This window comes from Typopeltis vanoorti, chromosome 10 (assembly GCF_054136105.1).
Source record: "Typopeltis vanoorti isolate ZY-2024b chromosome 10, IOZ_Tvanoo_1.0, whole genome shotgun sequence".
NCBI classification, from domain to species: Eukaryota; Metazoa; Arthropoda; class Arachnida; order Uropygi; family Thelyphonidae; genus Typopeltis; species Typopeltis vanoorti.
The window spans coordinates 42,858,830-42,885,603 of NC_143558.1; the positions used below are offsets into that span (position 1 = coordinate 42,858,830).

At 35.0% G+C, this 26,774-nt stretch overlaps 1 protein-coding gene across 3 annotated transcripts in view; it reads right to left on the reverse strand.

The window, feature by feature from the left end:
• Xpd (general transcription and DNA repair factor IIH helicase subunit Xpd) overlaps window positions 1–26,774 on the reverse strand; it is a 475,287-nt gene that overhangs the window by 384,873 nt on the left and 63,640 nt on the right. For all 3 annotated transcript variants that reach the window (XM_090399654.1, XM_090399651.1, XM_090399652.1), the window contains exons 5-7: window positions 26,535–26,648; window positions 26,251–26,367; window positions 11,408–11,461 (exon numbers count right to left, since the gene is read on the reverse strand). In XM_090399654.1, the coding sequence (XP_090255780.1) occupies window positions 11,408–11,461; window positions 26,251–26,367; window positions 26,535–26,648 (285 nt within the window). The remainder of the gene's footprint in view (window positions 1–11,407; window positions 11,462–26,250; window positions 26,368–26,534; window positions 26,649–26,774) is intronic.

The following is a 26,774-nucleotide window of genomic DNA, read 5'->3' on the forward strand; positions in this document are numbered from 1 at the left end:
CACTCTCATATGGAGGTAGCAGGATTTTTTCTCCCGGAAACTCGGGTGTTTCATCCCGCATACAGACAAATCGGCCTTTCAGAACACACGCAATTTACAGACAAAAAAATACTAGTTGTGGTGAGTGATAGATGGCGTTGATGGAGATGATTCATAGTAGAAGTTCGATGTAATGGTTGAGACAGCTGTAGGTATCCTCCCCCGATGAGTCTTCGGACTCCTTGGAGGTGTCAGGAATAATAATAATAATAATAATAATAATAATAATAATAAGCTGTTGTGTTCATCTGGCAACCCTGGGTGGCAGACTGTTCCACAGTGCAGCAGTTACAGGGATGAAGGAAGAGGAAAAGAAATTTGTTCTGTTTGTTTCTTGGTGTATTGTGAAGGGATGTTGTGTAGCAGCTGCATGGGTTCCAATGAGTTTAGTACTGAGTGGAGGAATTATTGATGTTATTTCAGATGAGCATTTCCCATGGAAATATTTGTAGAATATACATACTGCAGAGACCGTACATCTGTGTGAAAGTGGAGGGAGAGAGAGTTGCTACAGGATGGATCATTGATAAGTCTAATTGCTCTCCTCTGTATTGAGTTGAGCATTTTGAGAGAGCTTTTGGGGGCCCCCAACCCCATATGTGGGAGCAGTATTCAATAGTTGGGCAGATTTGTGACTTGTATAATGTTAATAGCTGTTCGGGGGGTGAAGTAACGTCTTGAGCGAAAGAGAAATCCTAATTTTTTTGAGGCTGAGGATGCAATGTTTGAGATATGTTTGTGCCAGGAAAGGTTTGATGTGAGGGTGAGTCCAAGGAGCGAGATCTCAAACTGTCTGGAAATTTGGGTACCATCAAAAAGGATACTGGGAAAAAATGGTTCTTTTTTATGGGAAATAGTACAGAACTGGGTTTTATTGGCATCAAAATGTATGAGGTTATCCGAACCCCATTGCAGCATGGCTTTGAGATCGGAGTTGAGGGTGGTAGTAGATGATAATCTGTAGGTTGAGGTGAGTTGTGTAGGGTAAGGCTTATCAAATGCAAGTGAGGAGTGTAGTGTGCTGTCTTCTGCAAAACTGTGTATTGGGTTGGAGGTCAATTGCAGTAGGTCATTGATATATAGCAAGAAGAGGGTTGGTGAGAGGACAGAACCTTGAGAGACCCCAGCATGAATTGGGTGGTGAGAGGATAGGAAGCCGTCCACCATCACACACAGGGTGCGTCCAGACAAAAAAACTGGCAATCCACCTACAGAAGTCCTGGGTCAGGCCGAATGACGGTAGTTTGCCTAGTAGGCCTTTGTGGCAGACCCGGTCAAAGGCTTTGGAGATAACTAGTGCAACCACTTGAAATTCGCCAAACCTCTCCATTGCATTTGTTCAGAGATGGGAACGTATGTGAATAGATCTGTTGATCGGCAGTGGCGGAATCCATACTGGCAGTCATTTATTTGGCGAGTGTCTTCAAGATAGCGAAGGAGTTGGGAATTGATGGTTTTTCCCATTACCTTTGACAGGACTGAGATAAGCGAGATAGGGCGGTAATTGGATGGCAGTGACTTGTCACCCTTCTTGGAAATGGGCTGAATATAGGCCAATTTCCAGTTTGTGAGATAGATTCCAGTGGAGTAGGAGAGTATATATAGGTGACATAGGATAGGGGTCAGTTCTAGAGCACAAACTTTCAGAACAATTGGGGGAATGCCATCAGGGCCAGGAGACTTTTTTTTATGTCTAATTTGGACAGTATTTTTCTGATCTCATCCTGGCAAAAGGATATAGCGGCATTGTATGTTGGGTGTCTGGAATGGTTGGGGGACATTTACCATCATCAGTTATGCATGAATTTGAAGCAAAGTATGAGGTCAGAAGATTGGCTTTTTCTGTGGGTGATGATGCAGTAGAGCCATCAGGGTGTGATAGGGGTGGGAATAGTGTTGGACAGAAGTTACAGCCAATTCCTTTGGCGAGAGACCAAAAGGCTCGGCTGCTAGTTTCCTGCTTTTTGCTCTTTCAAATTCTGTTTTGAAAGCGTTGATTGTTTTTTGCATCTATTATGGGCTTCGGTGTAAGCTTTGAAGGAAAATGGGGTTCTTGATTTCAGCCAGTTGTGGTATGTCTGGTGTTTCATCTCTACAGCCTTGGCACATCTTTTGGAGAACCAGGGTTTTGTTAGTGAATGACAGTTCGGAGTGCTGTGTGGAATGTATGTATTCATGCCAGTGAGGATTACTTTGGTAATAAGCTCAGTGCATATGTTTGGGTTGGAAGGCTGGAAGCAATAGTCCAACCATGGGAATGCGGCATTGAAGTTGCAGAGGCTGTCAACTACTCTTGTATGGGAGTGTCTGTGTAAACGTTGTTGCATGGGGGAGGAGATGAGCACTAGGTTGTGGTCAGAATTGCCCAGGGGGGTTCACTACTTTCACTGTGTATTTGGAGGGGTCATTGGTGAGGAAAAGATCTAGGGTGTTTGGGGAGTGGTTTGGGTTATCTGGTATTCTGGCTGGCATCTGGACAAGTTGTGTAAGGTCGTTGGTGATGGCAAATGTTTCAGCATCTCTGCCTGCAAGATCTATACAACTGGAGGAGGAGGAAAGCCAGCTAGTGTCGTGGACGTTAAAATCTCCTAGGAGGATGATTTTGCTGTTGGGAAAGTGAGATTGGAGAAAGTCAATTTTTAGGGAGAGAACATTAAAGAGCTCAGGGTGGTTGGTTGTGTTGGGTGAGTGACAGAGACAGCAGATGAATTGGACTGAGTGGGGAAGAGTTATTTTCAACCAAAGGAGGTCGAAGTTGGGTGATTCTAAGTTGGGTGCTCTCTGGCAAGGTATGTCAGAGCGGATGTATACGCAGACATTGGGACGAAAGTTGTTGAAGAGTGTGTAGTTTGGAAGGTTGAGATAAGTGGTGCTGGGGGACAGTGAGATTTGTGTTTCTGCCAGGAAGAGTAGGTGGGGTTTGGTAGATTGTAGGTGGTAGTGGACACTATTCAGGTTGGAGTTTAGGCCACGGATGTTGTTGAAGTGGATGTGTAGGGTTTTGTGAGTTGTATGTTGGACCAAATGGGTCTTGCACATTTCCTATGCGGTGCCTGCATGCATGCTGGCTGCTAGTGGCATCACTTGGTTTTTTCACCAATTTATCTTGTCTGTAGTTGATGGTCCAACTGTTGTCACTATTTTGACGTTTTTCTTCGAGTTGTGTTCGAAGCTGGCGTCTTTGTTCCCTTTGTGCAAATGATAGGTCTGGTTGTGCAAGTATGCGCGACTGGGGCAGGTGTCTTTGAACTTGTTGTTGATCGCTGTTATTATTTTTGATGTGCTTGTCGGCGTGTCGCAAGTCACTTTTACTAGGCGTAGTTGGAAAGTTCGTACCGTCCTTCCTTTTATTTATAGTCCCGAAATGATGGCACCTGACAATATTCTTAGGATTGATGTTGCATTCTTCAGCTAGTTTGTTGATGTCCTCTTGTAATGATTTTCCATTTTCCGTCAGGAAATTCAAAATGATGGTGTTGAATTTTTTGTGTTCAGCCTCCATCAAGTTGTTTACAGTTGATACGATTAGATCGGGAAGTTCTTTCGCTGGCAGAGTGTAGCTTGTGTTGCACTGGTTTTCAATTTGTTCTAGCTTAGCTTCAACTGCACATATTTTGAATGTAAAAGTTTCATTTAAAGCATTGATGTGCTGTTCGAGACTTTCGACACGTTAACCTATGTTCAGAAGTTGTTTACTGAAGGGAGGCACAGCAAACAAAAGAACGGCTGGTTAAGTTCGATAAGCAACTTTTGTGCTGCTTCGTCTATTTTCGAGCAGGAAGCGTGCAGCCAGTGGCAACAGAACTCGCAAAATAAGCCCTTTTTTCTGTCACTGACACCAGTTTTGCAGCTGCGGCATGTAATAGGTATGTCGATAGCAGTTGACAGCACTGTGCTGGAAAGACACGTGGTGCTCGTTTGGCATTGGCTTGAGATGCCGCCATCTTTGCTGCGTATGGTAGGCATCGTGAGCGCTTACACATGGCTGATTTAATACACTATAAGTACTTACTGGTTTTACTGAGGTATTCTGCTGCTCGGTACCTGCTGTTTGGTTTCTGTTTGATGGTTAATTTCGATGGAAAAACACTCACAATAATGGTAAATTGGAGAGCACAAGTTTGAAGTAGCTTATTCACCGACGAAGCCTGGCAGACTGACTTTGGCTGACAGTCTCATCATCCATACTATTTATCATGTTTGTTGTAAAAATTCTTCTCACTGATGGAAAATTTCCTCCATGGTGTCAAACAGCCAAATAAAAAGAGAAAAAAAAAAAAAGGGGGGGACAAGCAAGACTTATGAAATTCATTTAAGCAAAGTTTCAGAATCTGCTTACTAGGAACCTCTCTGGAAACTTCTATGAAAGAAAATTCTAATCATTTTCACATAAACAGCTTTTTCGAGTGTCCAATGTTGATGACAATTATCAATGTTATCATGCAGTAGTCTCAACACAAATATTAATTTTGGCTGACAGTCTTAGCATCCATACTATTTATCATGTTTGTTGTAACAATTCTTCTCACTGATGGAAAATTTCCTCCATGATGTCAAACAGCCAAATTAAAGAGGACAACCAAGACTTATGAAATTCATACTGACAATAATTTTATCTTATTCTGAAACATTGAAAATCATTACTTACATTTTCAAGGAAGCCTACAAAGTACTAGCCTAAATGTAAATAGCTAAAGACCAAGTGATTCATCAAACCTGTTCCAGATAGCTTAGTGTAAGTACTTGCTATTCAGGTGGAGGGAGTTATAATTCTACATATCTTGGAAGCTAACACTAAGCAAATGCCAATACCAATGAGAAAATGCAGCAAATACTGATAAAGAAATTCAGTACTGTTTGAAATGTGTAAGTGTCTTCTTTCAGTCTTCTTGATGACTGAAAAATCCATGCTGCAATGAAGCTGCTTATAGGTTCTTGTTCCATCTCTGCTATAGTTATGAAGTATGTGAATCACATACTGAAGGAAGCTGAAAAAACCTGAAAAATACAACCAACATTGCTTTTAAAGAATCCTTCAGATTCATCGCAAACATTAAAATTCTGACAAAAGCAATATATGCATAAATTTGAGACAATGATTATATGCAACCACCTTTGTTTCGTTGATCATGTCATCTATAAGATGGATAACATCTCCCCTCCCAAACAGATTTGCTTCTCAAAATGAGAGAGACCAAATAGTAAGATGAGGGCAAAAGAAGCAATTCAAAGATAATCTGAAAACAAAATCAATACTTAATAAATAACATAAAATGTATTCTCTTACATATATATTTTTTATTAGTATAAAATTTTTGTCCTAGCATCAAGGACATATTCAGTATGACTTTCAAATTAAACAACAGAAACTAGTATATTCAACAATTAAATGTACGAACTGCATGTACATGATGTGGCAACATGGTCTAATTATATTAAGGTTCTAGTAAAAATAACTTTAAAAAGATTTAAAAATAAAAATAAATAAATAAAATAAGTTAATTCTGGAATTTGTGAAGAACTATTTTCCATAAGAAGGATAATTTAAGTCCATTGTTTCTATTTAGATTTGGTCGACGTAACAAGGTCTCAACAACTCCCTTTGAATAAATGTTCCAAGAGATCATTACTTTTATAGAGAACTTAATTTTCTTCCAAAAAACTGGAGGTCTTATGGTGATAGTGTTTAGCAAGTCCCAATTGCTCTACCTCATGGAATTAACATAGTCTAAATGTTTGTCATGGCACATGACTGCAAATCTACCTGTTTGGCCAAAATACAACAATCCATACTGGCAAGGAATTTGATACACTCCAGGGTGGAGTGTATGCAAAAACTAAAGGTAGAAGTGTATCTGCAGCCATGAATCACGACAAACATTTAGATTATGTTAAGTTCCGTGAGCCAGAGGATTCAGGACTTATGAAGAATGCTATCACAACAAGACACCATGTTCTTTGAAAGAAAATTAAGATCCTCCATAAAAGTAATAATCCCTTGGAATGTTTATACAAAGAGAGTTATGAGACCTTGCTATATTGACCAAATCTAAATAGAAATGATAGATTTAAATTATCCCTCTTATGCGAAAAACTTCTTCACAAATTCCAGTATTAACTTAATTATTATTTTTTTAAATCTTATTAAAGTTATTTTTACTAGGAATAGTGTACCCACTCTCCAACCAACAGGTCATGGGTTTAAATCCCACTCCAAGCATGGAATGCGATTGTCTTTAGGTGGGAGATAAATCCTAGCACCTGGTGTGAGACTGCTGTCCTGCTTATTGTAGGCCAAGTGACTTGAAAAAGTTCGATGTTTGGTCTCTAGAGCAGGTTTCTTGACTATGCAAAAATAAATAAAAAGATTACAAAAAATATATATAAAACATTGATCAAAAAAAAAAATGGGAAAAAAAATTCTTAACCCACCCACAGTACACAGTATAGATGTACTATAGGTTTACTAATAACCTTTTGTGAATGGGAAACAAAAAATTAGACATGTAATGCTCTACATCATGTATGTGCAGTTTGTGCGCTTCATTGTTAAATATACCAGTTTCTGTACTTGTTGTTTAATTTGAAAGTCATACCCAAGAAGCCCTTGATACCAGGGCAAAAACTGTATACTAATAAAAAATATATATGTTAGTTAAATCCATTTTAAGTTTTTATTAATTATTATGTCTTACGTTCCTATACGTCAAGTTAAAATCAATATTGGGAGGCCCTGACTCCTGATGAGCCAAGATAGAGAATGGCTTCTCAGTGTGAAACTGTAATATGCTTATAGAGATTATGAAGAGAAAAATAAGAAAAGCACAATAAGTTATACATGAAATGATTCTCAATGAATGGTGCCTCCTGGAAACACATCATCGCAGAATGTTATGTGGCAGTGTCCACAAAATTCTTTGCAGAGACAATTCATTGTGGAAAAATTCTTTGTAAAAAAATTAAAATATTATCATAATACACATATATGAAAAACAAATATAAAACAAGAAATATTTTAAAAAATATAGTTCCTTTCTGTATTTTATTATTTTTATTCTGTATAAAGTGAAATTAATAATTTACACTGATCGGTGAGTTCCCTAATTTCTGTTTGTTTATTTTTTTAAATAGATATACATTTTTTAAATTTTTTTATTTAATTTTTATTGTTTTTTTATTTATTTATTTATTTTTTTGCTTACTTAGATACTACAGGCTCTGTAGACAGGATACTGATTTTTTTTTTTTTTTTTTTAATGTGATACCAAATTTAAGAATGTATATTTATTTTTGTAACTTTTCAATATTTTCTGTGCGAATAATATACTCATCCAAATGTGATTTTTTTTAAAATACTGAACTAATTACTAATTCATAAGATGAAGGTGCTTTCAGTTATAGGATATCTGTGTATTTTGCAACTGAGTTCACATTTTCTTACACAATAAACATATTTTGAAGGCTATTACAGCAATCCCTTGATTAGTGCACCTAATGTGTTCTTTAAAGCAGGCGCATTAATTGAAAACGCACTAATTGAATACAATAACCTATGGGAAAAAGTATAATTCGTTCTTCAAATTTCTTTCTTGAACCTTAATTTTTTTTATAAAAGAATTGAGGTATGTCTCAGGGCCTAGTTAAAGGAAAACCATGAAGCTGAAAGACAATAAAACATGCAGCAATCACTCGATTAGTGCGCCTAATGCGTTCTTTAAAACAGGTGCATTAATCGAAAACTCACTAATCGAATATAATAACCTATGGGAAAATGTATAATTTGTTCCTCAGATTTCTTTTTTGACTCTTAATTTTTTTAATAAAAGAATTAGGATATGTCTCAGGGTCTAGTTAAAGGAAAACCATGAAGCTGAAAGACAATAAAACATATTCAGAATATAAATTTATTATTCTGCTTCTTGACAAAGAATTGAGCTAACGTAGTTCGTCGGGAATTCTGTTTCTTTTTTTCATACAATTGACGGTATGACCCTATTGCTTCTGCAAATTTTACTGGTTCTCTCTTCACCAGGGTCAGTCTCTAATCATTGCTGCTTAAAAACTTCGATTTTATGAAAAATATTTTCAAATTGTTTCTGTGAAATCTCTTTTGGCTGACTATCAGTGGTTAAATTTTCTTCATATTCTTCGGGATCTTCCCACTGTGCATCTAAATTTAGCATGTCAGAATCACTCAATTCTTCAGAATAAGATTTAATTAACTCTTAGACGTTATCATTGAAGGGGAGAAGGAAATGAAGGATGAACGAATTGGTCACCAACACACGAAATCACGTGCTTTATAGATAAAATTTCCCAACTGTTATACAAGCAAATTAATTACTACTTTAAAAACTACAATGATCATAAAAGAGAAGTTAATTTTCTGACATGTAATAATAAACAACTCATCCCAGAAGACGGATTGATTACCCTATTATCAGAATGGATTCTCCTTTTTGTGACATGCATAGAAGTGTCGAAGGGTCTCAAATCTGTAAACGTACTATAGCAGACAACATAAAATTTGGCGGTAAAAATTTGGAACAGAGTGTATATGGAAGTAGTGTAGCATGCCATTAAAAATAACTTTGTAAAATGTTTTAAATCGGTAACTAAATTATTTCATTCTGGTGAGTGATTTTTTAAAATAGATAGCCATAAAAATGTATAAATAGAAAATTTTTTAAATCTTAACATTTATTTTTAAGATGTATATAGGCACACTAATCGAATTTTAGAGGCACAGTAATCGAATTTGGGTATTGGAAAAAAATGAATGCACTAATCAAAAACGCACTTATCGGGGACACATTAATCGAGGGATTACTATATTGTTTTACATGGCTGGGTTAAGACTAGTGTCCCTCATAAATCCTTTAATGATGTAAATCAGCTTAACCCAAAATTCCCATTGGCAACCGAAATACTAGTCTTCACCTTATTTCCCAATACTAGTATTTTATGAAATAAATATTTTAAAACTGATATTTGATAATATTCATCCTCTTGACTGAAAAAAATATATAGGTGCATGCTCCCAAAGTGAAATACATAGTTACTAGTTACTAATTTTTCTTGGGAGAAGTGACTGCATCGTTGGAGAGTAGATGCGTTAACCACTTGGATAAATAGGCCAACTATTTAGCCAAAAATTATGACTACATATATTTCTGATTACAGTTTATTTTCGAACTGTTCACAAGAGATTTAACTATGTATTTTACTTTGGGAGCAGGCACCTATCAATATATTTTATTTTCTATCAAGAAGACAAATATTATCAAATATCAGTTTTAAATGTCTTTGTTTCATAAAATACTAGTACTGGAAATAAGGAAAAGACTTATATTTGAGTCACAGATCAGAATTACATCACAAAGGGATTTATGTAATTTTACCACCATTTTCTTTAATATAGTTATTCAGGGGTAGACATATAGTCTTAAATTATGTCCAGCACTGTAAAACGATAATAGCCTTAAGTTTATGGCACTAAATCTTAAATTTAGTGCCCTTACTCTCTAATCTCTCATCCTAGTTCTGTAAAAAATCAATTTCCCATCTACAGAGCCTATAGGATCTAAGTAAGAAAAAAAAAAAAAAAAGATAACATTTCCGACTAAAGACTTTGCAAAGGCATTTGATAGATTACAACATGATAGATTGGTGTATAAGCTGCAGAAGATGGGATTAGATAGCAGACTAGTTAGATGGATTGAAGACTAGCTTTCTGAAAGATATCAACAAGTTGTGTATGACAGAGCAGTGTCTCAGAAAAGGAAAGTGACCAGTGGTTTGTTAATATTTCATGTGGATTGACTGGGAATCTTCAAATATTTGCCAATGATGCAAAGTTAGATAGAATTATCAAGAGTAGTGTTCACGTTAATTCTGTACAGGTAAGCTTGGACAAATGAGTGGGGTTGCAGTTTTAATATTAATAAATGCAAGATATTACACTTTAGGATACAGAGATATAAGACTATGTATTGTATTAGTGAAGCTGTACTTCAGGAAGTGGATGAGATTTGGAATCCTGGAGTGATGGTAGACAGTGGGCTGAAGTTCTTTTTATCATATTCAGTCTTTGCAAGTGTTGCAAAGACTGAATATGATAAAAAGTACACTGACATATAAGGAGGTGATGGTGCCTCTATATAAGGCATTGGTCAGACCACATATCGACTATTGTGCTCAAATTTAGTCACCAAGTTTTCGTTGTGATGTTGAAACACTAAAGAGGGTCCAAAGAAGACAAATGACCATAGTAATATCAGGAATCTGAAGCGTTGGTTAGTTATGAAGGGCATTTGTGGAAATGTGGATTACAGAGGTTGGTGGATAGGAGGAAAAGAGGAGATATGATAAAGACTTTCAAGTTAGTTAAGAGATTCTATCAGATTAGTACAGAAGGAATTATAAAAAGAGCGGATGTTAAAATGGGAAGAACGAGAGCCCATCCCTGGAAGTCGTATAAAGATGTGGTGAAGAAGGGTATGAGGAGTAGATTTTTTATAGGGAGAGTTGTTAGTGAGTGGAATGCATTACAGGAGTGCATTGTGAATGCAGGTAGTGTAAAGAAGTTCAAAGTTCATTATGATAGACATGTTGCTGGTTGAGTGGGCCTCCCATGATAAGTTTATTGATTCCATGGCAGTTACCAAAATAATAATAATAATTTTAAGAAATAAACAGAAATTAGGGCACTCACTGATCAGTAAAATAAAATATTAATATCACTTTCTACAAAATAAAAGTATAAAAAAAGGTAAATAAAATCAAACTGAATAAATAATAGAGTAACAAAGGAACACTATATAATTATGATTAAGAGAGACCTCCAGGGAGTGAGGAACTCATCAAGGGAGATCATAATATTCACACTAGACATCATACCTGTTCGTATTTTATAGAAATATTTTCTAAAATATTCCTTGGTTTGCATTTATTTTTCATATATATAATTATGATATTATTTCAATTTTCTCATGATGAATTTTTCCCGCAAAAATTTGCCCTCAATGAGCTATCGGCAAAGAATTTTCCATGAACATCATATGGCTTTCACCATCTCGAAAATCACCAGCAGTTTCAAACTGGAAAGTAATTTTACAATGAAATTTTATTTTTATTTATTTTTTTTTTCTACTGAGATATTAAATAAACTATGCCAGATCTATCTCATCAACAAAAAAATAGAAGTTAAAAAAATATTAATCACTAATGAAAGGAAGATATGCCTAACTAATAATATTTCTAAACAGATGCCGGTCTAAAGTTGTTCATAATAAAATAATAGGCATTATTCAATGAGGAAATAATGATATTATATTATGCATTCAAAAAATAAAACACAGTAACTTACAAGATTATACACACCGCATGGCAAAACATTTTCTTTTCCAAAAGCATCAAAGGCCTACAAAATATAAGAAATTGAAGCAAGCAACGCCTCAACAATATTTTGTGCAAAATTAAATATAACAAATAATTAAAACAAGCCTTTAAAAAAAAAAAAAAACTTCCCTACCTCCGAGATATCCAGGAACATTCGATAATGCATTCAAAATTTTAATTAATGAATTGAAAATGAGTTGGATAAATTGGAATTAATAAATTCCAATGTTAAATTTAATTAAATTTAACATTGGATTAATTAAATTTTAATTAATAAATTGGAAGTTTGCAAATGAACTGATAGCCTACTGTTGGTATTTTAAGGGCAGCTTGATTCTATTGCAGAAGCCTGACTAGTCAATTCTCTGTAAAAGAATTATGACTAGAGAAAGATTACTACAAGGAAGGAAGGTAAAGAATGCCGTCAACAGATAACATCTTTGAGTAGTGAGCATAAAATAACAATTCTTCTTCTTCTCCTCCTCCCTTCTACATATTAGGCCTACTGGACTGTTACAGAGCTATCTTAAGCCCTTCTAAGTCGTACCAGTCCTGAGAATAAGGTGACTAGCCCTATACCTCCCGGTATATCTTGTGGCTGTAGCTCATGTGTTCACTAGACCAGTTTGCCTGCTTGTGGGAAGAAAAACGCCAGATAAACTGGGGAGAAAACCCTGTTGTCCACAACCAAGACAGGCGAAAGATCCTTAAACTCCTCACGTCGGTGACAAGAATCGAACCCAGGACACTCCTTTCCCAGGCATATGGTTGCGAAGCACATAGCCACTAGGCTAACTGCGTGGATTAAAATAACAATTATAACTGCTATTATTTCTGGTGTAAATCCAAAACAACCAACCAAGCGAAACAGAGCTAAATGGAGATAATTATAATATACTTTATTAAATGGGTGAAAATACAAATGCAGCTTATGAAAGTAAGTAACTGAACTTTATTTTAGGTGGGAGACTGGACTGTAGATCTTCCATGAACCTCGGAAGACCAAGTCTTCTGATGTTACTCCCTGATCTATTGGTTTATTAATGAAGTGGTGTTTAGTTGCAGTAGCTGTTATCTGAATTTGCCAAATGATGTACACACGAGCTGACTGCATATTCTACACAAAACAGACTGAATAATTAAATGAATGCCAATGACAATACAGTAATGGCCACCCTTGGGAATTACTAAGAAAACATGCTATAACAAAACAGCACTAAACTGGCCAGTGCAGTGTTAAATGGGATATTATTGTATATCATACCAAACATATATAAACAAAAATTCTGCATGTGAACTTATTTTCATGACTATATTTTTATGTATATAAAAGGAATTAGATCAGCATTAAGAAAGTTATCACCCAGATTTATTTCAAATTTTAACAGTCATCTTCATTTGTAGATGAGTAAACCTTTGAAATTAGTTAACAGCAGAAAATTCATTTCACTCAGAAAAGTGTTAATATCCCAAAAAAATAAGTTTCTCAGTTCCCCCTCTCCCCCAGGTGAATTTCTAACACATGAAAATTTGGGTGTTTCATTTATTTTAAATAACTTCAATATTTTATCGATATATTGAAGTATTGATAATTACTTCAATTATCAATATTTCATTGCATATTGCAGAAATTCTAGCTGTAGTTTGGCTCCACTATTCAAACTACAGCTAGCTAGTATGTTATAATGTTGTTGTTGTTGTTGCTGTACTGTTCTTTTGATTTTTTTAGCACATTAGCAACTATGATGTGCCATGTCAGTGGTTAAAATATAGCATAACACCTTAGTATAAATAATAAATCTAGCAAAAATGTGTACCTGGAAAAAAAATAGTGCATAATACAAAAGGAATTGCAAAATTTCTCTTTAAAATGAATGTATGCATGTATGTATGTATAATATATCAAATTTGATTGTAAAGGTCACTATTTTGTAAAAATTTAATAACACAATATGTATTAGAGAAATCGGATAAAATTTGCCTGAGCAACTAAGGCAGAATATTAAAAGCATTAAAATAATGAAAATGAAATTACAATAATGAAATAATGTTCATAATGGAATGAGGATAATTAATTAAATATTTATGGTGGTTAAAGTAGAACCATGGAACTCATACACAGCATGTCATCAATAAGGATGTGTAATACGACTATGACTTATGCAGAGCCGAGTAAAAACAACTTCCCCTCTACAAACCCTGTGCAAACTGACTGCCACATCCCCCCCCCCATAAGCATAATCTGCTATACCATAATCTGGTAGAGCAGATTATGCTTGATCATATCAGAACAAATGAAATGGTCTACCAATGCAAGTTCTTGAAGGATTTACTCCAGGAACTCAAAAAAGAGGCATACCTAGAATAAACTGGATGGACTACAAAAAATTGGACAGATGTTTCACTTACAGAGCTGAAAACAAAGTATCAATCAAGGACTGGGAGATTTCTGTAAGGAATATTTCCTAATATCTACTCTATTGTCCTTTGTAGACTATGGAATGAAGAACAGGAAGAATCTAGTATAGCTTGTTAATCTCTCAGTTTCATTCATAACACAGTTTCATACTATCCATAGGAACTAAACAATTAATTTACTGAACTCTGTAATATTTCACTGGATTTCAAACCAGCTTTATCAGACCACAAATTATAAAAGTTGTAAATATTTGATATTTTAATGAAAGAAAGTTTTATGACTAAAAACAATACATAGAAACACAGGAATTTATTAGTCGTTACCTAAATAAAATACACTGAATAGTTTCATTACCTAAAAAGGAACAGGTTGCTTCTTCAAGACTAAACACATCAAAACAAATACAAGTACAAAGATCAAAAAGTTGATTAAATGGTGAAACACCATTATAATACAAATGGGCAAGTTCATGTTAGACAGTAAATGCAAAAACACATGGCATGATGCGTTTTTTTGCATGTCTGCAGTTAGTGACAGAAGGTGATTGTGGTGAAATAAGATTTCAACATTATGTTGTATTATTTTATAGGCACTGCAGCCACTGGCTCATTAGCAAGGGCTGTGTGTAAGCAAACACTTGCACAAAGTCCTGGCTTTGTGTGTAAGTGTTTTGAGGAAGCTGTCTGTTGGAAGAGGTGTTGTCATTACTTATGTAAGTACCTCCCAGTGTGGATGTAGGTCCTATCAACAGAAAAGGATAATGAACTATTTGGTAGTTGCATAACTAGTGTCTATGAAAGGAAGACAGTTATTAGTTTCTTTTCTGTAGCGAAGTGTATTTGGAGATATTTTCTGAGAATTCCAGCCACATCAAGATAAATGTCATTAGCCATTGTGGGAGATAGACTGCATTATTATGACTTAAGCTGAAGGCAATGAGAGTCCTCAGCCAAAGTCAGTGAAAAGATACTTCAAGATTTATTTTGGGTTTTCTTGACTGCTATACATTCAGAAATCCATCATGGTTTGAGAAAAAACAGAAATCAGCCTGATGCTTTGTGTAGTGCAGTTGTATTATATTCTGCTGATATACTGCTTCATTAACAAGAGAGGAAATGACTGTTGCAGAATCAAATTTTTCTAAGGATGAGAAGATAATCCAGTCACAACTTGATTTATTTCCAATCATTATGTCTGTGATGGAATATATGGTTGCCCACATAAGAGTGGATATCACAGGAAAATGACTGATGCACAGATTACTAGTATCACTATTATTAAGAGAGACAACATATAACCTCCAGCCATCACACCTGTTCTTGAATTCATTCACACTACCTGCACTCAACACATCTAATGGCAATCCATTCCAATTACACATCATTCTATCAAAAAAAAAAAAAGAAAAAAAAAAAAAAACACGGCATTCATTTTCAACGTCCAAGAATGCCCTCTCATCTTTTGCTCATAAAATTTTTCATCATAAAATGAAAAATTCCATCTACTGAAATACTGTATGACCCTTTCAGAAGTTTGTAAGTCTGAGTCATATCACACCTCTTTCTCCTGTTTGCTAGTGGCTGCAGTCCATAAATTCTCAATCTGCCTTCATAATCTGTAATTCCACACTCCTGGCATTTTTAACACTCTCCTTTGCACTCTCTGTCCACTGTATCAGAATCACCATGAAAAACAGGAGACAAGCCATAACAGTCCAAGTGAGGTCTTATCAAGGCCTTGTAAAGAGGCAAAATGACTTCCTTTTCTTTACATGTTAAGGTTCATTTCAGCATTGCAATTAATCCCTGAGTTGCATTTGAAATCTTCACAATATGGCCCTTGAACTTCAACTGTTTATCTATTAATATTCCCAGATCCCTAGCCTGATCGGTTTCTTCTAGAATAATTGTACCAATATAATATGACATATTCTTGTTGAGAGGCTTATACGCTGGTTAGACATAATAACTAATATTTAAGGAATTGACAGCGTATACTGGAAATATAGATTAAATAAACTTTAATATACACTTTCCGATATTTCGGCGAACGTTACGTTGCCATCTTCTTGGGAACTTACTAAAAGGACACGTGCACACAAGTACTAATACAACAAATGAGACTGAGGCTAGGACGCTAGCATTTTCCTAAAGTCCTGATGGTGCCCCCTGGCGGGCTATATTGGTAGTTCTTGGCCTTTGGGCTGAAGTTCTTTTGATAAAAGTCTGATAAAAACCTCAACAAATTTGGATGCATGAAACTGCCCCAAATTTGGGAAACTTTTATCAAAAGAACTTCAGCCCAAAGGCCAAGAACTACCAATATAGCCCGCCAGGGGGCACCATCAGGACTTTAGGAAAACGCTAGCGTCCTAGCCTCAGTCTCATTTGTTGTATTAGTACTTGTGTGCACGTGTCCTTTTAGTAAGTTCCCAAGAAGATGGCAACGTAACATTCGCCGAAATATCGGAAAGTGTATATTAAAGTTTATTTAATCTATATTTCCAGTATACGCTGTCAATTCCTTAAATATTAGTTATAATATGACATAGTATATCTCATCACAACAAAGTGCATGACTTGACATTTACTAATATTGAACTGACACCATTTTCACATGCCCATAATTCCAGCCTATTCAAATCATTCTGCAAGTACTACATAGCTGCATTCCTGATTACCATGCCTAAATTTGCATCATCAGTAAATAGCTGTATGCCTCCTTTCAAATCCTTCCCTATGTCATTAATACGTAGACTGAATAACAATGGACCAAGGACTGATCCTTGTGGTACACCACTGGTTACCTTAAATTTTGCAGACTCACATTCCCCTTATACAGGTAACCCCTGTATAACACGGTCATTAGGTTCCTAAACCATGGCGTGTTATGTGAATTCATGTTATATGAAACAAAGAACTAGTACAAAAAACAGGGTTAGGTTTTAAAAGTTAAAAAACTATACTATTTTATTTTTATAACTAAGAGAAATGTATGTTTATTAAAACAATAATTGATCAAAAAGTAATTACATATTAATATTATTACATAATGTTACATAATTACATAATGTTTTCTTTGTCATCACTACTAAGCACCATTAAACAAGGGCATTTTCTTTCTGGCAAAATATCCTCATCTTCTGAGCTTTCTTCAGCAGCATCTTAAGTTCTATGCTCTACTTTTTTGCAAAAAATCTGTTATTTTTGACTGTTTGCTTTTAGCTGAGAGATCATTATAAATTTCGTCGTATGGAGCTAAGTACTTGTGAAGTTCTCTTTTAAATTTTGTGCTTCTTTCAGTGGAAGGATCTTCATTTAGAAAATATAACTCCAATTATTCGGCTAAGTCTAGGTCTTTCTTTATACTTTTTAGGGTAAAATATTTAACTTCATCATTTCCATCTGTGCTATCATCCTCTGAATTAATTTGGTTTATCCCATATGCCATTTCCACCAAATTCGCTTCATCAGTCTCTTCTTCCACCAGTAATTCTTGAATATCTCTGACATTCATATCGTCAAAACCTTCCTCTCCTAGAGACTTAGCAAGTTCTATTATTGCATCCGTTCTGTTTTCTGTTGGCTCAATTAGATTTTTGGTTTGAACTGACTCTGGCCATATATTTTTCCAACAGGCATTTAATGTTGTTGGTTTTATTTCTTTGATGGATGAAATTATGAGATTAATACAGTCCAAAATTATAAAAAGTTTTCATGCCTCCATGACTTCGATAAATTCATCGTCAACTTTATTCAAAACCCATTGCAACGATTTCTTGATGTAATTAGTTTTAAATGTAGCTATAATTCCCTGATCTAACAGTTGAAGTAATGAACTTGTATTTGGTGATAAGAAAATTATTTTGACATTTGGGTGATTTAAATCTTTCGGATGGCTGGGTGCATTATCCAACATCAGAAGAACTTTAAAATCTAGATTTTTCTGCTTTAAGTAGTTTTCCACACTTGGTACAAAACAGTTTAGAAACCATTTTTTAAATAAATCAGTAGTTACCCAAGCTTTCTTTCTTTCATCCAATATACTGATAAAGCACTCTTATTTAGGTTTTTAAACTGTTTTGTACAAGGATTGAGGGATTTATAAACTAGCATGAGTTTTACCATGTGATCGCCTGAAGCATTACTGCACATAAGTAATGTTATACGGTATTTTGATGCTTTAAAACCTGGTGCAACTTTTTCATTTTTTGAAATAAATCTTCTCTTGGGCATTTTTTTTTCTATCAATCGCTCATCTCATCGGCATTAAAAACCTGATGTGTTGTATACCTACCCTGTTCAATATTTTTTTGCAATTCCTTTGGATAAGTTTTGGTAGCTTCATTATCAGCTGATGCGCTTTTCCCTTGTATATTTTTATGTTTTGTAAAAGTGTTTTCTAAAAAAGTGTTTTCTGAACCAACCTTTGCTAGCAACAAAGTCAGGGTTAATAGCAGATTTTCCATTTTCTTTTAAGTAGTTGTAAATTTTTAAGCTTTATGTTTAATAACATTGGCGTCCAGTGGGATCCGTTTTTTTGGGCAGTCATCAATCCAAATACTAAGAGCTGTTTCCATTTTTTCAAGTATTGGTGCTCTGGGACGAGCTGTCATATTTGTGGAGATAGAAAACCTGCAGCAATGGAAGCTCTAATTTTCTGTTCATTTTTCTGTATGATCTGGATTGTTGCTTCATTTAAATCCAAGGTTTTTGCAACATATGATACTTTCCTCCCCTTTTTAAAATGATCCAAAATCTGTTTAATTTTAATTCTAGCGAGATGAAATGTCTTTTAAGAGGTACTTTTCTGCTTCTAGCAGACACTGTTCATTGCTACAAATTAATTCTCAAAAAATAAACATTTAACACTTCTTTAAAAAATGGTTCAATAATACATACAAAGAATAGTACAAAGAAGAAAATAGTGAAAGTCTTAAAATATGTTTAATACACCACGAACAAGATGAATTTAAAATTCTAAGAAATTCTGTATGCAAGTCTGACACAACATACACGCTAGAATGAAAAATATCGAATGAGATGGTGCTTGCTCTTAAAAGCTCTCGTCACGTCCCATGTTGTACAGGGATTTCCCCAATTCTCGAACTGTGTTAGAGCGAAAACGTGTTGTAGGAATGATGTGTTATATGGGGGTTACCTGTACCACTTTTTGATATGTCAGTCAGCTATCTTCTTAAGAATCCAAGCAAATATTTTACAATCCAATCCCATATTCCCCGATTTATGCAACAGTCTCTCATGCTGTATTTTATCAAAAGTCTTAGCAAAATCCAAAAATACCATGGTGTATTCATTCCCCTTGTCTAACTCAATGTATCATTATTACAGAATGTGAACAAGCTGTTCAAACATGACCCTTCCCTTAGTAAACCCATGCTAATCATTGCAAAGTATAGATTCTATGTCAAACCATTTCTGAATGCAAGCCCTAAGGAACTTTCCTGAAATTATTACAGAGATACTGATAGATCAACAGTTAGACACATCTATCTTTGCACTGTCTTGAGCAATTGGATTACCATACATTCTTTTCATCCTGGAACATTCCCTGTTCTGAGATTCAAATTATATAGCCTGGCCAAAAGAATAGCCAGGTCAGCTGAGCACTCTTTTAGCATCCATGCTGATATCCCATCAGTCCCTACTGCCAAATTCTTATTCAGTTTATTCAACAACTCTAATAGCTCCTCTCCACACACCTGAGTTTCTTCATCCAGTGAAGAAGTGGCAGTCACCTCAATGTTGCACCCACCAGGTTGACAGCTTTTTAGCAAAATAGGCACTCACTGGTTCTCTTTCATATTCATTCTTTTGCAGAGCCAATTTCTTTTCATACTTAGATTTCCATGTAACAGCTGTAACTTTTCTGGCCTACTCTTCGACATCATCCTTATGTACATGGTATTCCTTCCACAGTATTGCTTTCTTATGAATCTATTGCTTAATAAGATTACACATCCATTTCACTCCTACCCAATTTATTCTTTGAACTGCAGGTACAGATTCTGATAGTACAATATTTAATTATTTTTTTAAACACTTCCCATGCACTATCAATATCCTTCCCATCCAGCAACCGATACTGTGGTACAGAACCCAGCATATTTCTTGGTTGGTCATAATTTCTTGCTTTTTAGTTCAGCATGTAACCTTTTCTGAATGGAACATTCATAAACTTAGCCACTTTCCAAGTCATTACTGCACGATCACTATCACCAACCAAAGGCAGAATAGTTACGTCTTTAACTGAACCTCCCCCCCCCCCCCGACACCATAATCAGATCTAACACTCTTTGACCATCTTTCATCACATGCTGCTTGAGGGAGTTGTTTCACAACAACAACAACAACAACTCAATAAATTCAATTTCATTCTCTCGTGAGATTTCACTGCTACGAAATCAATTCAGATAATTAAAGTGCCCAATTATGATTATCCATTTTGCACCTATCATCTTTTATTTGGTAATGCATTTCTTCACAACTAGCAGCTGATTCACTAGATCTGTAACAACACCCCACTATATATTTGATCTTGTTCGACTCCACCTGATACTAGATGGCTTCAAACTCACTACCACATGGAAAACCATTATCTGTATTGTGGTCATAGGTCTCAACTCTAACTGGATTCACGTCATCCAATATCATTAGCGCAGCACCCACCCACCCTCCTCTCCTATCTATCCTTCCTAAAAATACTGTACCCTTAACACTCAAAACCAGTTGCTATGGCTACCTCTGTCAGCCATGTTTCACTAATGCCTACAATCTGAGGTCTGAATGTGTTCAAGGCAATAAACTCTACCCCTTTCTTTCTGATAGTCCTTTTTTTGTTTCTGATTCTAGATGTTATCTTCTACTTCCCATTTACACAGTGATAAGAGGAATGGTGAACAAATTATCAGGTCAATAGCTATGAATGTTCACATAATCATGTGACAGGTGTTACTCCAATTTTCAGGAAGGATTCCAAATTCTTACTCTGATGAGGTCCCCAATAAATCATACGAATGGTGGCAATTATAATGAGGTCATCAAGGTCATCGTGGGGGTATATCTGCACTGGGTGTCAGACAGATACTGCACACTCTAAGACGAGATCCTACTGAAATTGTATAGCATTCAATGTATAGCATTCCATTCAATACTGCCTTCGTGTCAGTATTGAATGGAACTTATTGGAGGGGAGCTCCTCCACGAGCAAGTCCATCTCCTCTTTTGTCATTATGGATAGTAGAGGTATACCACAACACAGGATCCTCACAAGGTTTCAAATACATCTCTTGTAGACAAACACACTAGCTTATGTTTCTGCAAGAAGACCTTGATATCAATGTTTTAGCAGAATCCACAATAATTCCATTGTAGGAGGTTGTTAATTATTTATATTTAATGGATCTATATAGTTTTTGGATTTGTACGGTTTTATCAGCAAAAAACCATCCAATATCCAATCAAAGTGTTGGATCATTGACACAGCCTATATACCATGTATTACAAATGTGTTTCTTTATTCTGATGACAGCTATCCCAAAATGGTTTTACTTCATCCCATAAATAAATTTTATATGTTTCTAGTCCTGATTAGTCCTTTTTTTAAACTTCACATTTTTTAGATTTTCGATTTTTAGGGTTTTAATGTCTTTTGAATCCCATCCACCTTCACTTTTAATCTTTTCAGGTTTTGTGTTGCTATTTATTATTAATATTACATCATTCATTACTGATCTGTTTTTCATTTTTATTGTATCTTTTAATCATGTTTTTGTGTTTTTAGCATCAATGAAGTTCATTGTCGTATACACCCCTTGAGGGTACATGTCAGGAATTTGATGATGAAGTTCATTGATGCTTAATTTCTTAAACATCAACAAAGTTCTAATTTGCTAATTTAATTTAATATATTCATTCATCATCATCTACACTTACAATTTTAACTTCAAAAGATCGTATGTGTTATATACAGCTGATACTGGTGTATGATCATTTCATTAATATGTTTAGTACCTTCTAAATTTAAAAAAAAAAAGCTGCAGTCTAAAACATGTTCTGATAAAGGGTGTTCCAGAAAAATAGCTTTATTATCTTTACGTTAAAAGATACCAAGCAATTTTATAAACTTGGTTTTAATCTTTTTTCCCAAGTAAGCAAACAAGCAGGTAAGCCAAGTTCACATCTGAAATATTTTCAGGTCTGAGGCAACTCATGGTAAAGGTAGAGTAAGCTCTGATCACTTTCCTTAGTATCTCCCATAATGCAAAGGACATCTCCTTGTGGACATGTATTATGCTATGCATTAAAGGAAGGGCCACTACCCAGAGTGGTTTCGACCTTTATTGAGGTCTCATCAGTAGGAGCCAGACCCTGAGATTCCAAGGTTGAAGTAATGCAGAACTTATAAATTTTACCTATACAAGTTGCCACACGGTGCTTTGACCTTATTAAATAAAAATCTTAGGATGAGAGAAAGATGTAATGTAGAAAGTTTTTTACCTTGGGTATACTATACGTTAAAGGTCAGTGCTTACTCCACCTTTACCACGAGTTGCCTCACACTTGAAAATATTTCAGGCGCAAACTTGACTCACCTGCTTGTTTGCTTACTTGGGAAAAAGGATTAAAACCAAGTTTATAAAATTACTTGGTATCTTTAACATATAGTATACCCAAGGTAAAAAACTTTCTACAGCTTTATTATCTCTTTCATATTATCCATATTGATTTGCTCATGCATCAGGTCATCCCAAAAGTAATGTCGATTTTTATACTGTACTTGTAACATGTTTTCAGCTTGTCTAAACATGCATTTTTAAAGCTTCATAAGTACCACTAAGCTGAGGTGGCCTCATTCTAAGGAATTCAACCTTGCATCATACATAAGTTATTGTTTAAATAATCCTTTAAAGTCACTGAAGGGCACATTAGGCATATCATGCTTTATGAGTTCAAAAAAAAAAAAAACTACAATGCTGATAACACTGTAAAAAATGTGTAAGAAGTGAATGCCAATAATGTTTTGAATGTGTGGAAGTGCCAGCGATGTCCAAAAATTTTGACAAGGGGACATTAGCTTGAAAGACTCCCCTCGCTCTGAGCACCCTGTCTCTCTCTCTCTTGATAATGATATGCTGGAAGTTGTTATTGCTAGAAATGCCAATGCAACTGTTGAAGATTTAGCAAAAGATCTTAAATCATAGTCATTGACCATCCATCACCATTTGCAAGAACTTGGAATAGTGTCTAAGCTCAGCAAATGGGTTCCTCGTGAACTGACGAACAACAATCGAAGAGAATACATCGACATCTGCACTGCTCTTCATTCTTGAGAGGTTAAAAGTTATTTAAATATAAAGAGCCAAAAGGCTTCATTTTGGCGATATAAACATTATTCAAATTAAGGGGATATTAAATCCCACATTGTTTTAAAACCGAATAAGAAACTCAAAGATTGGAATCAGAGAGTTTCATGCTGAATATAGTAAACTATAAAAGTATCGGCAAATTACTAGCGTGAGCTAATGCAAGTAGTCCTAGTACGTAGTACAATCTCGGGCAACTTGTTGCAAAGGTGGGAGAAGTTCAGATCGCTATTCTTAGGTATTTTCCATAATGTAAAAACACATTTCCTAGGAAATGTATGCTGTTATTACATTATAGTGGGAGGTCACTACCCAGACTGGTTTCAGCCTTTATTGAGGCTTCATCAGTGAGTATCTAGACCAAAAGATACCAAAGGGTATAGCGAAAAGAACATATACTTTGCTATACGAGTTGTCAACCAGGTGCAACCATTAAGTTATTTAAATATAAAGAGCCAATAGGCTTCATTTTGGCGATTATTCAAATTAACGGGATATTAAATCCCACATTGTTTTAAAATCGAATAAGAAACTCAAAGATTGGAATCAGAGAGTTCCATGCCGAATATAGTAAACTATAAAGTATCAGCGAATTACTAGCGTGAGCTAATGCAAGTAGTCCTAGTATGTAGTACAATCTCGGGCAACTCATTGCAAAGGTGGGGGAAGTTCAGATCGCTATTCTTAGGTATTTTCCATAATGTAAAAACACATTTCCTAGGAAATGTGTTTTTACATTATGGAAAATACCTAAGAATAGCGATAAAGGACACTTCGATAAAGGATTAAACTAAATTTATTATATCTCGAGAGGTTAATCTCCATTTTTGAGTTGTGTAGTCACCAGTGATTAAAAGTGGATACTTTACAAGAATGTTAAACACCGAAGACAGTGGGTTCATTCAGGGAAACAGGCTAAATCTCAGCCAAAACAAGACCTTCATCCTCAGAAGGTTTTGTTAAGTGTTTGGTGCGATAGGTCTGGTATTATACACCTTGAACTCTTGCCACAAAACCAAACAATCGCAGTTGAAGTATACTGTGAAGAACTTGATCGATTGAATAAAAAACTGAAAGAGATGTTCTCTGGTCAATCAAAGGGATGTTGTTTTTTCACCATAATAATACACGCCCTTATAGTGCAAGAATCACTTGTACCAAGATTGAAGAACTTGGCTGGTAAGAGCTCCCACATCTCCATATTCTCCTGATCTTGCACCTTCAGATTACTACTTATTTCGAAGTTCGTAAGATTTCATTAATCAAAAACAATATGATATATTAGAGGCAATGAAATTGAACCTATATGACTTCTTCACCTTCAACTTCCTGAATTCTATAGAAATGGCTTTATGAAGCATTCACAATGTTAGAAGTGTTATTGATTCAAATGGAGAATATATATACTTGATTAAATTAGAAAGTGATTTATCAGTATAAATCAGGTAAATAAATACACTTAAAATTTCAAAATTTGCATATCAAGCAATCTCTTACTTTTTAATTAAAACAGCGCAACCAAAGAAAATTTGGGCTCATCAGTACATTTTGAATTATTCCATTTCGAAAATCAGACTCTTTCCCTTCCAACAGTGTTTTCATTAACATAAGAGTCTGCAGGAGATCGCAGTGGATGAATCATTGCGTGAGCGGGCACCTGGTCTCCATTCACAATTGGATGTAAGGTCATCAGAAGGGGGGATGAACTGGAAGTTACATACATTTGATGTAGGGATGACTCGCTGCATTCACATATCTTTCATACTATTACAGTATGGTCGCTGTTGGGACAATGCGGCCAACCACACATTATCTACCATAAACAGACAACAATGTCAGTACAATTATAGATGTTGTAGGTTGTATAGTAGCCATCAGCTGGTGATTTCATTCAATTTTTGAGCGCTACACACCATTAGCAAGTCACATCTTGAAGCAAACTGGGTTAGGTTAGATTGGTTAGATAAGGTCAAGTTAGGTTAATTGGTGACATTATTCAACTATCAAGCTGCTATCCTCCTCCTCCTCCTCCAGAGCAGTGCATCATCAGTGGGCATTGGTATAAATCAGATTTTTATACACCAAAAGCCAATGACATCAGAAAAGGGGTACTCCTGAACAAAAATAGACAAAATAGCAATAAAAATTAATTTTTATTTAGAGGAGTAACATGGAAAATTTTCCAGAAATAATATCTCTAATATTGTTAATTCTAATGGTATTTATTTTTATTCCCATTTCAATTTCTTCATATTCTTTCATTATCATTTCACTGTATATATTGAAAAGTATAGAGGATATTATCCACCCTCATACAAACTTATGAAACTTTAAGTGTTCAAAACATTGTTTTCAAACAAATATATATGCAATGAAAAAATAATTTTCATTGCATATATATTTTTGTTACAGTTATTCTTTAGGTAACTGAAGTCCAGGTAAGGTTAATTTTGAAAGAAATGGGATGTGATCTCACTCTATATATCAACTACTGGAGATATTTTGTTTGTATTATACTTTTTCTGAACAACCATTTTCTAATTATATAATTAATCTTGTTTCTGATTTTAACATCTGGGATTTCCCAGATATTTCATCTTCCTTTTGGTTGTTGAAAGAAAGTATTTGCTATTGTCAGATCATTTTGCTCACAAAACTCAATTAGCCTTACACCTCTGTCATTCAAATTGCAGATCCAAAGTTACCAAATACTGAGAACGCTCCTCTCCCACAGACATGTTTTTCATTTAAGTTGCTTTAACGATCAAAACATAATCATCTTTGTTTTATAACGTTTTATATTCTTCTCAGAAATCTTTGACCACTTCATCATAGAGGGTGTTAGTAAAAGTACATGTAGAATACCAATGTCAAAAGATTTTCCATTTGACAATGATTAGTATAATCTTGATTGATATGATTCTATCATTTATAAACTAGAATGCTATTCTAGAATACTTGAAATACTAGATTAACAAAAAAAAAAAAAAACTGCAACACTGCTTACTTCAAAAAAAGAACAAATCTCTACAGAAGGATCAACATTATGCATTGCTCGTTTATGAGATGAAGTCAAAGTGAAGCATTTCCCATCAACAACCTTTCCATCTCTTTCTTTGCTAACCTGTAAAATAAAATAAAATAAATAAGTAAATAAAAAATCATTATGCACTATTAATGTGGTAATAAGATGGAAACATTTCCTAAGGTAAAAAAAAGGTCATAAAATTATAAGCATGCAAAAAAAGTTAATGCTCAACTTCTTTGCAATACTCTGAATAAAACAATTACCTCAGGATGAATGCACAGATTTTTGCGAGAACTTAGACAAAGTGCAAGGATATCAGTCTCCTGATGGGTTTCTTCACGACAGTAGATTAACAACTTTTTAAGCTCTTCTAGTACCTAAAACAGGAATTATAAAATATAAATTTTTAGCACAATGTTTATGAACAAACTTAGAAAAGTATTCAGGAGGGGGGAAAAAATCTCTGAATTGCATCAATTCCTACTAAAACAGGCAGGTTATAA